Genomic DNA, 15,701 nt, shown 5'->3' on the forward strand with positions numbered 1-15,701 from the left:
TGATGGGTGTAGGGACACAACCTTTTCTATTTCACCTGTGGCATAGAGGCTCTTGAACTCAAATCTGCAGAAGTGAAAGGCAATTTGCATTAAACTACTTTAGCATAGAGACTGCTTCCAAAGTTTCAAGCAAAAGCATTTTCGTCACCCAGCAAAGAAAATGTATCACTAAACAGTCATCTCCCAAATTAATGCACTCCAGTATATCTGAGCATTATATGAAGGTAATATACAGATATGTCTAGTAAAGCTGGAGTACCTTAATATCAATAAGTAAGATGCAAGGAATGCTAAAATAATTAGAATTTTCCTTTATGCTTGGGAATAAATTTGGCTTCCAAACAATAGCTCAGTATTACCTCTGGTACTGTAGAATCTCTTGCCAGCCTCTCTGCGGCCACAAGTTTGTTAGGGAGGAATCAGTCTGGTATGAGAGGTCTTTGTATCAAGGTGGCTCAAAAGTTGCAGAAAGGTTCATTAGATCTGGGAATGTGGTTCTTCCGGATTATGGGATTACACACACTTAGTGAAGTATATGGCAAAGTATCTTCCTGAATCATAGCTTTATTGAAGACTGTCCTGGTTTTTGTCACTTTTGTCTGGAAAGTCTCTTACTTGAAACAAACCGAGAGCAAAACTCTCTTTGCAAACTTTTAATTCTAACCAGGTGCCACCTCTTACCCAATTAAGTAGTTTCAGTGCTTAGATATTTCTGGGTGGGATGCCAACAAGCAGCATGAACCCACTTGGATTAGTGCCTGAGGAATTATGGGATTCTAGTATTTGTGGATGTGTTGCAGCTTGTGCCTATAGAAATAGATCTAAGTTAGAACACAACAGGCTAGATTGAGATGTCTATTGGAGAAATGTTGATTACGGGTAAGATATTTTCTATTATCCTCTGTTATCCACTGATTTTGTTCTTGGCCACATCCTACAGCTGTGATATGTATAGACAATGAATTGTCTTGCGGTAGCTAGTTTTACCATTGGGCCCTACTATTAAAAGAATGTCGATAGAGTTTGTAAGTGGATTTAACTTGAATATTCTTGGGATGTGACTAACTGAAGTCTTTCTGGTTATAGAATGGTGAATCTCATGCATATTTCTATTAACAGTATAAACTTGTTTAAAGTGCTAGGTAACACACTTTTTAAAAAAAAACAGGGGGAAGATATTGGGACAAATTTGTTCTCAGGGAGACTAAATATAAATCTGAAGTAATTCCAGTCAAGCTACTCCAGATTTAAACTCGTTTCAGTGAGAGCACTCTGTATCATTGGTAGTTAGAACAATAATTTACTCTTGGTAAACATGGGCTGATCTCGAGAATTGCTTTTCACTGTAACAGGAGCTAGAAAAAGAGAGAACTGATCTCATGGAAGATGTGACTGCCAACAAGAGAAGGATGAAAGAGCTAGAAGATAATCTGCTCTATCGACTGACAAGCACACAGGGGTCTCTGGTGGAGGATGAGAGTCTGATCACTGTATTGAGTAACACCAAGAAGACTGCTGAGGAAGTGACACAAAAACTGCAGATTTCTGCTGAGACTGAAATACAGATCAACTCAGCCCGTGAGGAGTACAGACCCGGTGAGCTGGAATCCCTGATAATGAAAGACAAATGTGACAAGCAAGTGAGAAAAGAGCAATGCTAGAGTGGGAGAAATGAGGATGAGAGCATGAAGAAAAAAGGGATTATACAAATAACAGGGGAACTGTGTTTCCCTGTAAATGAAATGGATAAGACAAATAGCATATTGATCTGTTGTGGAAAAATATATCATTTTATGCTGTGTTAATCACATGCTGAACTCTTACCAATTCCCAATGAAAAATCAGTTATAAGGCTAACTTCTGTGCCTATATACACTGTGGGTGCAGATCCAAAAAGTGACCTGGGAAGAGACAGCCCAGTTTTATACTACCTTCCAACCCACAAAATTTTGGCATTTTGTAGGCTGCCAACCTGATCAGTGTTGAGGAAAGGGCATATACTTGTCTGTAGCATCCTAACATCCCTTAGTCTTAATGTGTTGAGCTTTTATTTGGGCACTACTGTAGTATTGTAAATGCTTCATTCATTCTTGATACTTTGCTCCTAAATTAGCTCAATAGTTAAAAATGGAACGTGATTACACATTATCCTTATGTAGAAGACTGCAGTAACAAGGGGACACAGATACATTGTGGTGTCTTTAACAGAATGCATTAATTTATTATAAATCTTAGCAATTTTAGAGTTTGATCACTGAAGTCAAGAGACCTCCTCTGGAACAATGGCAAGGTCCTTACATATTTTATACATTTTGTATTCTGTGCTTTACTTTTGGATTAGTTATTTCTGGAATGAAAAGTTCCAGGTAGTGTTCAGTTGGGACTTCTCTGCATTTTGAGAGATTCATGAAATGGTATTTGTTACATAGTGTAAGAACATGCAGGGTTAGAACCTGGGACCACAGGGGTGTGGCTGATGCCTTCGTATCACCACTGGAGGTTTAGGCTGGGCATCCGTGGGAGGACCCTGTAAAGCTAGATTAGACAGGAAGTACCACCCAGCAGGGCCTGTGGGGCAGTCACTCACACACCAGTGGCTGGCCAGTATATAAACCAGGAAGCCATAAAGGGAATCTGATGAACAACAACACAGACTGCCTGCCTGCTTCTGCTCCAGACCCCACTTGCACTAGAATAGACCCTAGATGTGGCTTCAGACCCTGGTTTCTCCTCGACTTTGCTATTCGATTGCTGTCTGTAACCTGGTGCCCATTCCTGATCTCCTGGTAACCTGACTCCTGTTCCGACCGCTAGCTTAGCCTGCTCACGTCCTGGTCATGACAAATGGCCATACTCCTTCAGAATGTTGGAAAGCCCTGGCTGCTGAATGCCTGGTTAGAGTAAAATGAGTTACAATGTAATTGGCCTGGTTCTCTTATGGCTGGTATGATAGGATATCTAAGATGTGCATTTGGAAACTCAGTTGGCGCTTAAGCACAACCAACAAGATTTTGTACATTTAAGTGCTGATCTGAGTATCCGAATGCAGCATTTAGGTACCCTCTGAGTGTACTCATATGGAGAAACTGGGTGTTGCATCAAATGTACTAGTTATAGAAAACACGCTTTTAATTATTTACTGACCTGTAAATGAGACTAGAATTAACAGTAGACCACGTATGAATGGTTAATGATATAGCAACTACAAGTTTGTTAGTTGTCATCATTAACATTGTTATACTTGATGCACTCAGTTTAGAGATCTGCATTTTTGTTTTGTTTTGCATTTTCTGCTTTAAGCACAGCCTTTCTCTTCATCTTTCAGTTGCAACAAGAGGGAGCATCCTATATTTCCTTATAACTGAGATGAGTATGGTCAATGTGATGTATCAGACTTCTCTTCGACAGTTTCTGGGACTCTTTGACCTTTCTCTAGCCAGGTAACTAACATTATTGAAAGATCAGCTGACTGTTTTCCCCTTGAAAAGGACTGTTGTAAACTGAATTAGTGTTCCTCCGAAAATGGGGCTTTCCTGCTTCTATTTCATTATGCTATCACATGTGGAAGCAGAGAACTAGGAAAAGAACTTGCTTACCAATACTTCTTAAGCTTTGTCTGTTGATTTTGGTATGAGCAGGTTTTTAGTCCACTATGAGACCATTCTTTCCAATGCAAATAGATCTAGTCAGTGGTAAGGACTCTGATAAGTTGCTTCAGTTTTAGGGTCTGTTTTAGTATTCTGCTGTCTGGTAATATATCTTGGTGACCTATTCATTTTTGAAATGTTCAGGATGATGAACTAGAACTTCCCGCATACTTGCCCTACTCCTTTCCAGAAAATCCTTTCTATAAACTTAAACCATAAAGGCGCTGAACTACATTTTCCTTTTGAACAGGTCTGTCAAGAGCCCAATTACGAGTAAGAGAATTGCTAATATAATTGAGCATATGACCTATGAAGTATATAAGTATGCTGCCAGGGGACTTTATGAGGAGCACAAATTCCTGTTCACCTTACTGCTTACCTTGAAAATAGACATGCAGAGAAACAGAGTGAAGCATGAAGAGTTCCTGACACTTATTAAAGGTCAGAAAATCTGTATAAATAGAAAGTGTGCAAATACATTATTGTGCAATATCTGAGTCATTCTTTTATAGGTACAGTTTTTCCGCCTGTCAGGTGTTACTGTTTCTGAAAAATCAGAGGAGTTAAAGAATGCACACTAAACATCCCGTTTAATGACTCATTATCATATTGTACTGATAATTTATGGGAATAATATTGAACTTCAATAATGTAGGTGTTGGGAATTAAAGAGGTGATAAAAGGTGAAAGAGCAATCTCATTATAGCAGGATTCAAGATGACTTTGCAGTAGGTAGTCCAAGTACTATCCAGCATGCATGTGTTTTTTGGTCAAAGAATTTGAAAAAAGAGACGTGGACACTAAAGGACCCTTGGCTTTTTAGTAAATGCAGAGGGTTCACAGGGGAAGTGAAACTGAAAATAATGTAAAACAATTCTTAATAACCTAAAAATCTTTTCTGTACAAAAAAATGTTATGACTTTAGTGACGTAACCTCATGCAATTGCCATGTGCCCCCATTGGGAATCTAAGCATCATTCCCTGCCCCCTTTCCCAGGGGATACTGGTCCAGTTTCTAGCCCATTAAGGTAGTAGACTTCACAGACAACACTCTTATGGTTTAAAAGGAAAACTTGTTTCTTTGTTCATGCTGAATCTTGCCCCTCAGGCAGGGCTGACTTTTGAAGGGAACTGAAGGTTGGCTTCAAGGAATGGCAGTTTGAGGCTGCTCAAGACACAGGAGTGTTAGAAAAAGTCCTCAGGAGGCAAACTAGTAAGCAGAGACGAAATGAGGTGGTCCAAGATGTGTGGTAAATGTACTCATTACAAGACTACAGTTGATACTGGGCTTCTCCAGTGTTGACTAACCGAAGTTGGTGCAAAAGTTTTTATACACAACATAGCTTCTCCTTGCCCATTTCTCTTCAAGAAGTCAGTGATTCAGGTAGATCTTCCTCCTCCATCCTAATCTAGTTTGAAGTGAACTTCAGGGGAGATAAATGACCTTTGGATAATTGACCTTTGAATAATTTAGTTTTTTCTGTATTCATTTTACACACACAAAAAAGTAAAAATTAAAAGGCCAGCTTTTTTTTTAAAAAATATCTTGTGTAAACTAAGATTTGTCACTTCAATGAAACTAGATTTCAATTTTGACAGGGCTCTTGCATGTTCAAAAATCTTTTTTTCATGTGTGTGTGTGTGTGTGTGTGTGTGTAAAAAAACTAGATTTGGTTGAAATGCCTCATGTTTTCAATTCTCAAAGTTTGTTCATACAAATTTAAAGTTTTTCTGATAAAATTAAATTGAGAACAGACCTTTTGAAAATTTTTAGAGCTTTCATCTACTACAGAAGTAGTAGTGGGGGAAGGGATAGCTCAGTGGTTTGAGCATTGGCCTGCTAAACCCAGGGTTGTGAGTTCAATCCTTGAGGGGGCCATTTAGGGATCGGGGCAAAAACTGGGGATTGGTCCTGCTTTGAGCAGGGGGTTGGACTAGATGACCTCCTGAGGTCCCTTCCAACCCTGATATTCTATGATTCTATGAGAAGTGCATGGAATGTGGTCTCAATATTTAGATGAGTTTTTCCAAAATATTGCTTTTCTGGAACACTCTATTTTTTAAACAGGTTCTAATTATAGCCTTACCCCTCACAGGTGGCGCTTCTCTGGACCTTAAAGCTTGTCCTCCTAAGCCATCTAAATGGATCCTGGATATGACTTGGCTGAACCTGGTGGAACTCAGTAAGCTTAGACAATTCTCAGATGTTTTGGACCAAGTAAGTAACAGTTTCTCCAAAGAGTCCAATAAATTCAGAGCCACCGAGCAACTGATGCTCATTAAGTATTTGACCATGTCCATAGTCATCTGTGAAGAATGGAATGAAATTAATATACAAAATTAGGCTATGAAACAATTAAGGCTATTACACACAATATGCCCACGAAAGAACTCAGGAAAGCAAGTAAATGAAGAGAGGCCACTTAGTAATACATATTTTCTGTCCTCCATCCACAAACACATACGCCCCTTAACATTTTCCCAACTCTCCTCCACTACATAACACAACCTTAACTCTGTTCCCATGGGAGTGCAAGCTTTTCTGCATTCTTAGAGTGCTCTGTTTTTACTGCCCTTCCAAACGCTTTCTGGTGAATATTTGGTACAGTAGTTTGGTTGAGGGCATCAATGCATAGTCCTCTTTTTGTACTCAGTCTAAAAATTTGTTTCCTCTAATATCCACAGTAACCCTATAAAAATTCCTCTAATATCCACAGTAACCCTACAAAGATTAATAAATAAACATGGATATGCCTCTAATGTCTGACCTTCACGGAAAGTTTTGGAGTTTGTGTGTTACAGTGTGACTCCTTCTATATTGTGAAATGCGGTTCTCTACCTTATGCGTACAGATTTCAAGAACAGAGAAACAATGGAAACTCTGGTTTGATAAGGAGAATCCAGAGGAAGAACTTGTTCCCAGTGGCTATGATCAATCTCTGGACTGCTTCAGACGTCTCCTCCTTATTAGATCCTGGTGTCCTGATAGAACCATAGCTCAGGTACATTAACCCATAGGCATATTTTTGTCTGCTCCTCCAGATGTAATAACTTCCTGTAGGAATTGCTTAATTAAATTTGAATATATTTTATCAAATATATAATATAGCATCAGAGTAAAACTTTACATATATAGCACTAAAATTATCTTCTAATAATCCTTGTTCCTTAAACAGCACTTGGGAGTTTTTCAAAGTGCTTTACAGATTTATACTAATTCATACAGCTATCACGGGGGTGATCCCTTTGTGTGTTGATCCCTCTTTTCAGATGGAAAAATTGACTGCCATAGAGTCTAAACCTAAACTCAGGAGTTACTGTGCTCAGTTCACGTTGCCTTGTCAGTGAAACAGAAATTTGCTTGCCGGCCTCATTAATATGGTAACAGAAATCCTAGCTGGAATTTCATCGCTACCTTAAAGTTTAGCTGAAATCTCTTCCAAAACTTTGAAAAACATTATTTAAACACCATTCTGCTTATTTGACTTTATATGTTCTTACGTTCTGCCCTGTCTCTCCTTCATGCTATTGAGTTAAACTACGTGAGAATCAGATCATTTAAGACCTTTTTTTTTTCTTTTTCTTTTTGGTATTTGGTTTGAGCACATCCTCATTTCATGCTGTACAGAAATGCACCAGATAAGTAGTTTTTGTCCAAATGTTTCCATGGAAAATGAGAAGAGAAATACAGAAATTATATGCTTCAAGTGAAAAATATGTAAATATTTGGATATCCTGGAAATGCTACAGCAAAAAAACCCAACTCTGGTTAGACCCTTTTCCCCCGGGCCACACTCCATCCTGTGGGTGCTGCAAAGAAGGGTGGCATTGGCCCAGAATGAGTGAGTTCATATTAACAGAGCAACGGTGTGAGTATCTGGATCAATGATACTGAGTATTGTGGTGAAACTGCAACCCCTTCCCACCCACTCTCAAAGCCCAGTGGGCACAGGCCCTTGTGAGTCAGTTTCTCGAGGAATCCGCAAGTTTGACACTGAGCAGGGGAAGACACAACTCTCACCTGCTCGTTGTTGGTGAGTTGACAGACCTGTTCAAAACTTGATTTTCTTTTAACCTCTACCTACAGGTTATTCTAAGCAGAGTATCATAGTGATATCTTATGTCCATAGCATATTCATAACCTCCTATTTGTGTTATGCTGTTCAGAAAAAATCACATTTAGCAGGTTATTGATCTACACTACCAGAGAATCAAATGCGAGGTCAGCTTTCCCACTTACACTGGATCCCACAAGTGGTTTTCTGCCTAACATTAAATTTGTTCTGTTACCTACATATCTCTCAGTGGTAATCTCTCTCTCTCTCTCTGATAAAAGAAAAGTTTGTACGTCTGAGTGCATATGTATGTGTATATCGCTTCTTAAATTTTAGTCCATGATGAAAGCTTTTCAAGAAAAGCAATATGTACAATCTTGAAATGCAAAATCAGCTGTAAACCACATCTTACAGATAAGGCTGTGACTACAGATTCCTTACTGTACTAAGCAAATGTGCTTAATAATATTCTGTCTTACATGCTTGCTCAGAAGCTAGACCTTTTTTTTGAGGTAAAACTTCTTTAACTTCTCTGGATTTTGTATAACTGCTCAGATGTGGCTGCTTCTTCTGTACCATCTACATACATAGCACATCCAGTTTTATTATTGTTTGCTTGGATTCCTTCTTCCTTCTCTCTGAGATTTTAATTTGCCCACTGACTTTCCTTTCTCTCTGAGGAAATTTCAGTACTCTGCCTGGCACTTGGGATCCTTTCAGTTATTTACTGCCTCACCTACCCAAGAAACTGTAGAAATTTTATCCATACTGAGATGTGGAAGGCTGGAATTAAACTCTAGGATGATATTATTACTGTTAAGTTGCGTATATTGTTTCACAGAACTTAATTCTTGGCATTGCAATCCTCTCTGGACTTTTGATAGATGTAAAAATTCAGTTCTGGAGTAGATTGATACAAATTCTGTTGAAGTTAGGGGACTGATTTCAATACCAGAGCTTAATCTGGTACAGATTATTCCTCTCACAAAAACAGAAATGCCCTATTCATGGTGAATCTAGCTTATCTTGTTATGATCATACAGTACTTGGATTTAGAGAATAAATACAAATTTACTTGAGGGTAACAGTTTTCAAAAGCCTATTATTTTCACTTCTGAAGGGTCTGTCTTTGGAGGCTTCCTACAGTTAGTTTCATGTGTACTTTGTTTCTTCTCTCCAGTGCTCAATGAGTGACTTCTTTTTAGTTTCAACTGTGGAAACTAAATAAGGGATCATCTAGTTAATTACCCACTGTCTTTTAAATAATTCAAGGGGTTTCGTCCTCCGTCTTTATTGGCTCATGTCTACAACCAGAAGAAATAATTTTCCATGTTCGTTTCTTTCTAGCTGCCAGTTGATCTTAAGCACTAGCCACCTGCTCTTCCGTGACCACCAAGCCATGACTTCCAAGTCATGACTCCTCTGAAGTGCTAATCAATGTTCTTGCTCATATGTTAGTGTTTCCAAATCCTAAAATGGATTTCCAGTTTGTGAGAAATTGTGAAAAACTTGGTTTTGTTATACTTTAGAACAAAGCCAGTTTTTTAAAATATTAAAATGTCTAGTGAAACTGAAGTTTAGCCAGTTCTAGTCCTGAATGCCTTTGTCTCTGAGAACTGACTCATTACTTATTTTTCCTTTTTCTTGTACATTAAACTGGTAGCTACTGTAAATCCAGAACTCAACTGCCAGAGAAGTGGTAGAGCAGAGATCACTTCAGCCTAGTTTGAAAGAGCCTTAATTTGTTCTCCATTTATATATTTGCCTACGGCTTCAAAAACTGAAATGGAGTTTGTCCTAAATAGCTTAGAGCCTCTGTGATCTTCCATCTTCCAAATAATACCAGTTATTTTTATTACTACTGTGGCTTTAAAAAGGTGTGTGGGGGGGCACAAAAGCATGATATCTTCCTTCTATGGCAGTCTGATTTTAAATCTAAACTGACCTTTCCTAGATTGCATTTTGGGATGTTGAAACCTCATCTTGTCAACTGTTAATAGGCCACATTATTGCATATGGTGGTTATATATTGACTATCTTACATATACTGTTTCTATAGGATAAAATGTAGTGTTAATTTTGGTGATAAGTTTATGTATAACTTGCAGCCTCAGGTTATAGAAAGCAACATTTGAATGACTATAATAGATGTGGTTGAACTTTTTAATACAGGCCAGGAAGTATATCATGGATACCATGGGGGGTAAATATGCAGAAGGAGTCATCTTGGACTTGGAGAAGACCTGGGAAGAATCAGATCCACGTACTCCTCTCATCTGCTTTCTTTCAATGGGTTCTGATCCTACCGACTCAATCATTGCTCTGGGGAAAAGACTGAAGACAGAGACACGTTATGTTTCCATGGGTCAGGGACAAGAAGTCCATGCTCGTAAACTTCTACAGCAGACCATGGCACATGTAAGGCAAAACCTGAATTGTTGTTGTTTTGTCACTGCGTGGTTACAACATGCAATGTGTTATAACCCTGAATAGAAACAAAGCGTTCTGATGGAGTGTTGATGCATGTAGATCTAATTGTTTTATAAAAGTAACTTGAATTCCAAAACAATATGCCTGCCTCATACAATGGTAGACTGGGGCAAAAGAGTCTGTGATAAAATCCAAACCAAAGGGTCCTTCACACCATATAAAACCAGTCAATCAAAATGCATGTGACTAATGGGAATTTCATAACTGATTATGACATGACAACTTCACGATCTGACTTAATAATCATTAACTGCTAGTATAGAGGCATTTCATATGATGCTTTTAAATTTATTTTACTATATTGTTGACAAATATTGACACAACGTGTAAACGTTGAGAGAACTTCCAAATTTCATGTCTCTTATAGAGAGCACATTATCTATTTGTGATTTTCTGTGAAAAAACAAATAATACATAACATAAGAACTGCCATAGTGGGTCACACTGGTGGTCCATATAGCTCAGTATTCTGTCTCTGACGGTAGCCAATACCAGAGATTCAGGGAGAATGTACAGAACAGGGCAGTTAGGGAGAGCTCCACCCCATCTTCTCCTTCTGGCAACCACTCTGGGTTGGGGTTGCATCTCTGACCATCTTGGCTAATAAGCATATAAGTTTGAAAGAGTCTTAATTTGTTCTCCATTTATATATTTGCCTTACAGCTTCAAAAACTGAAATGGAGTTTGTCCTAAATAGCTTAGAACCTCTGTAACTCATCTTCAAAATAATACAAGTTATTTTTATTACTTCAAGCCCCTTTTTTGTGGCTTCAAAAAATGGGGGGTGGGACACAAAAGCATAGATGGATTTATCCTCCATGAATTTATATAGTTCTTTTTTTAAACCCAATTATACTTTTGGCTATCAAAACATCCCATGGCAATGAGTTCCGAGGTTAATTTTGTGTAATGTGAAAAAGTACTTCTCATGTTTGTATTAAACCTGCTGCCTGTTAATTTTATTGGATGGTCCCTGGTTTTTGTATTGTGGGAAATGATAAATAACACTTTTTCTGTGCACTTTTTCCACACCATTCATGATTTTATAGACCTCTTCCCTCTTAGTCATCTCTTCGTTAAGATGAACAGCCCTAATTTTTTTAATCTCTCCTCATATGGAAGCTGTTCCATACCCTTGATCATCTTGTATTGCCCTTTGCCGAACCTTTTTCCAGTTCCACTTTATCCTTTTTGAAATGGGGAGACCAGAACCGAACACAGTATTCAAGTGTGGGCATACCATGGATTTATATAGTAGCTACATATTTTCTGTCTTATTTTCTATCCCTTTCCTAATGGTTCCTATGATTATATTAGCCTTTTTGACTCTGCTGCACATTGAGCTGTAGTTTTCAGACAACTATCCACAACTGTCTGAGATCTTCTTGAATGGTAACAGCTAATTTAGAATCTGTCATTATATTATATATGTGCAGTTGGGATTATTTTTCCCAACGTGCATTACTTTGCACTTATCAGTGTTGAATTGTATCTGCCATTTTGTTGCCCAGTCACCTCATTTTGTGAGACCCCCTCTAACTCTTTGCAGTCTGCTTTGGACTTAATGCAATGCTTTTTAATATAAATACTCATAGAATGGAAATTATCTGTAAACATTCTGGGGAGGAAAGAGAACAAGGTTTTTATTAATACAAATTAGCAATTGAAAGTGCTCATGTGTAATAGGACTGCAATGCAATTCAAAGGGGAAAATAATACATATATTTTTTGCACAGTAGCAATCCATTTTATGGTAGCAGTGAAATCATTATAATCTTACTACTTCAGCTGAAGAGGAGAGCAATGAGTTAAACTGACACTTGTTTCTTAAATGTATGGACAGCTGAGCCCAGCTCAGAGGCTTTCAGCTCTTTGTGCTCTATTTGGAAGCAGTGAGTGATAGCTGCCACCTTACTCCCAGCAATGTAAAATACATAAAATTAGGAGGCCACCTTCTGGTGATAATTTATCATTATGTAGTGAAGTGACATTATAGCCTGGTAATGGGAAATGTCATAAGGAAGAGACTGCGAATGGGGAAATAAATGTATCTGCAAGGAGTCAGCGTCCCTCTCCCACACCCATAGTCAGCAAAGGGTGAGTAAATATGAAGCCTCATTTCCCTGATGTTTTAGAGGCAGAACAAGAGGGAACATAACTCTCCCAAATCCAGAAGGGGTGTGTGTGGAGGGAGGAGCTGTGGTCCTATACAGTCTATTTTGTTTTAACCCCTGTTTAGCACCTCCAGCTTGCTGGGTTGATCAGGTCACTAGCTCATTAGGATACCTCTATCATAGCGTCTGTAATATGTGGGCTGGTTACCAGGTTAGAAGCTTTAGCATGTCAAGGCATGTATTTCTGAGCTCACTGATTTAGCACTTCTAGCCCAGTGGTCTTCAGGAATACTTTTATTGTAGTGAAAAGGAAACAAAACTTCTACTTAATGGAGGACAGCAGGTTCAATGGCTCCACTGATCTGAATCATGGACAGGTCAAGACTCATAACCATCAAAGTTGAGAATCAAGGATATATGTTGGAGGATTAAGTAGGCCTTGTTTTGAGGAGTATAAAAAAGGACACTCAAAGGGTCATCCCCACACATCTGCAAATGGTAAACTCTCCATTCTTGTCATAGTGCATTGGCCATCATTAGCATTTTCTTGCAGAAGGGAAATACTTTGTCAGTCCATCAATGGCTATTAGCCAGAATGGGCAGGGATGGTGTCCCTAGCCTCTGTTTGCCAGGGAATGAGCGACAGGGAATGGATCACTTGATGATTATCTGTTCTGTTCATTCCTCTGGGGCACCTGGCATTGGCTGCTGTTGGTAGACAGGATACTGGGCTAGGTGGGCCTTTGGTCTGACCCAGTTTGGCAGTTCTTATGTTCTTAGTTGTACAATTAGCATGTGAACTGGCTGCCAGCTCTTGAGTTTTACATGGGAAAATATAAAGTTCTAAAAGACACTAGTTTGAATTGATGAGGACTTGGTGAAGAGTTGACAGGCTTAGAACTGGAATGTGGGGGAATATGTTACTTAAATTCTTCCCACCTTGCTGCACATGAGGTGTTCGACATGTTTGATTACCATGCTGTAGATTAGAATTGTTTGATACATTTCTAATTTTAATGATAAATAAAATATCATTTAGTGTTTTCAGTTTGAAAATAAATTTTAATACCACACAAATGCATATCACATCTTGTTCTCTTCTGTTGCACTAGGGAGGATGGGCACTTCTTCAGAACTGCCACCTAGGACTTGACTTTTTGGATGAGCTGATGGACACTATTATAGAAACTGAGACTGTCCATGAGGACTTCCGCTTGTGGATGACCACTGAGGTTCACCGACAGTTCCCCATTACCCTTCTTCAAATGTCCATTAAATTCACCAATGAACCTCCACAGGGACTCAAAGCTGGTCTGAAGAGAACATATGGTGGTGAGTGAAAAAAACCAACAGGGAATAAAATATAGTTTTTAGCGGTACACAATTAAATAGGCCCTTCCTTCCAGCCCCACCTATGTCACCATGTGATCATGTTGCAGTTACTGGTAGAATCAGGATGAAATTTTGGACACTGGCTGCAGACCTTATCTGTTGAAGCTGATAACAACAAGAGTTGTGCATGTTGATTCCAGGGCACAACTTGGCCCTAAGATGAAGCCAGATGTTAAGAAAATTGAGAGAAATTGGAGAGCTGCTGAAGTTATGTCTGAACTCATCTGATATAAAAACAGGAATATTTTTTCCACAAATTATAACCTCCAGTGTCTTGTTTAAAAATGCTTTTTAACACCTCATTTAATAATTGAACACCCTTTCACTTTTTATGATGAAAAGCCATATGCTGATTTTTATCATGCCAGAGCGATGATTTTTAATTGCTTTTCTGGGAACTAAAAAGTTGTGTCTCCTGTCCTCAAAGGGCTTGTTATGATAAATGCACCAGATGTGCACTGTAACACGTGCATTTATATTTCTGAACTTTATGCTAACTTGTGCTACCTAAAAAGAGGTAGCATACTTTCTCCAGACTAGAGTGCTTTGTGATATAGTAAATGCATCTCTGGAGAGATTCAAAGCTAACTAAGTACCACCACCAGAGGTATTTTAGTAATGGATCATGCTGAAACTAAAATGCTGGTAGCTTATGGCTTGTGATGTCCACTTTTTTCCAACAGGTGTGAACCAGGATCTCCTGGATGTCAGTAACATGGTGCAATGGAAACCATTATTATACGCTGTTGGTTTCCTGCACTCCACAGTTCAAGAAAGACGCAAATTTGGACCACTAGGTTGGAACATCCCCTATGAGTTTAACCAGGCTGACTTTAATGCCACTGTGCAGTTCATCCAGAATCATTTAGATGACATGGACATCAAGAAGGTACTTAATTCAATAGTTTGGGTAACTGGAATATTATGGATACTTCCAAACAATTGAAATACAAACATAAATGCTAGATCGTAAAAAACTTGTTCTTTAACTCTAGATATATTGAGTGCCCACAGCACTGAAAACACTTGTCTACATATGTTGAAATACAAATGCAACTGCTCAGCAGGGGATAACTTTTAAAATGCATTTTTTAAGCGTCTGTATGTTTTCTACTTATGCTTGTGGTGGCTACTTTTTTATTAGTCCAAAAATATATATAATTAGGCAAAAAAAAGGGGAGCTGTAAACTGCAGCAATATTTGGGGCCTAGTAGGCTTGTCCCAGTTCCAAGCCTAACTGTAGAAAGTGACTAACAATTCACAAAATGTTAAAATAACCTATAACAATAGATGTTGGTGTGGGGGGAAAAGTGCACAAGAGAAACAGACTGAATTAGTCCAAACCAAAAGGCTTACTGGTATAACCCAAGGTCTGTGTTGAGATTGTATTTGCTAAAGAAGGAAAGTGTGGGACCAGAAATCAATGACTCAAAATTGGTGTGTTGGAAAATAGATGTAATTGGTGGACAAAGTAATGAGGGGAAGGGCTATTCCACCCATTGCTCTCCTTTTGGGATCCTCAGAAAGACTTTGGGGGAGCAGGAAATTAGAAGACTATGTCTGACTGAAAGACTTGCAAACAGGATGGAGCGAGTGTTATCATTATGGCTTCCATCCCCTTTATCTCCTAGAACCCCAGAGTCCACCATGACACTCTTGGGCCTTTATCATCCTAATCCTGAGATGTCCTGACCAGACTGAGGCAGAGTGAGGGACTCAGATGACACTATTGGCTCCAGCTAACCCCCAAACGCCACTGGGGATGTGAGACTTTTTCACCCCCTCCTGGTGCATCATTTTCCTTTCCCACCTTATTTGTTCTCTTTCCTATTTCTCTCCTCTTGTCTTCTGTCTAAAAAGAGTCTGGCTTAGCTGGCCAAGGCTATATATTTTAGAACACTGCTGCAAGCCTGTGAGCAGAGGGGCAGCTAAAAGCAATGCTTTACCTGATGCTGGTGTAAGTTTGCCAGGTCTCAGAATGGCTGATAAAACCAAGTGTGATG

The 15,701-nt window shown here is 38.9% G+C and overlaps 1 protein-coding gene across 1 annotated transcript in view; it reads left to right on the plus strand.

Annotated features, from left to right (window-relative positions):
* Positions 1 to 15,701, plus strand: part of DNAH5 (dynein axonemal heavy chain 5) — a 308,983-nt gene that overhangs the window by 256,585 nt on the left and 36,697 nt on the right. Inside the window, exons 66-73 of the mRNA XM_077809166.1 lie at positions 1,353 to 1,596; positions 3,326 to 3,440; positions 3,898 to 4,088; positions 5,744 to 5,865; positions 6,500 to 6,649; positions 9,875 to 10,120; positions 13,419 to 13,638; positions 14,382 to 14,587. Coding sequence (XP_077665292.1) covers positions 1,353 to 1,596; positions 3,326 to 3,440; positions 3,898 to 4,088; positions 5,744 to 5,865; positions 6,500 to 6,649; positions 9,875 to 10,120; positions 13,419 to 13,638; positions 14,382 to 14,587 — 1,494 coding nt within the window. The remainder of the gene's footprint in view (positions 1 to 1,352; positions 1,597 to 3,325; positions 3,441 to 3,897; positions 4,089 to 5,743; positions 5,866 to 6,499; positions 6,650 to 9,874; positions 10,121 to 13,418; positions 13,639 to 14,381; positions 14,588 to 15,701) is intronic.

This window comes from Eretmochelys imbricata, chromosome 2 (assembly GCF_965152235.1).
Source record: "Eretmochelys imbricata isolate rEreImb1 chromosome 2, rEreImb1.hap1, whole genome shotgun sequence".
NCBI classification, from domain to species: Eukaryota; Metazoa; Chordata; order Testudines; family Cheloniidae; genus Eretmochelys; species Eretmochelys imbricata.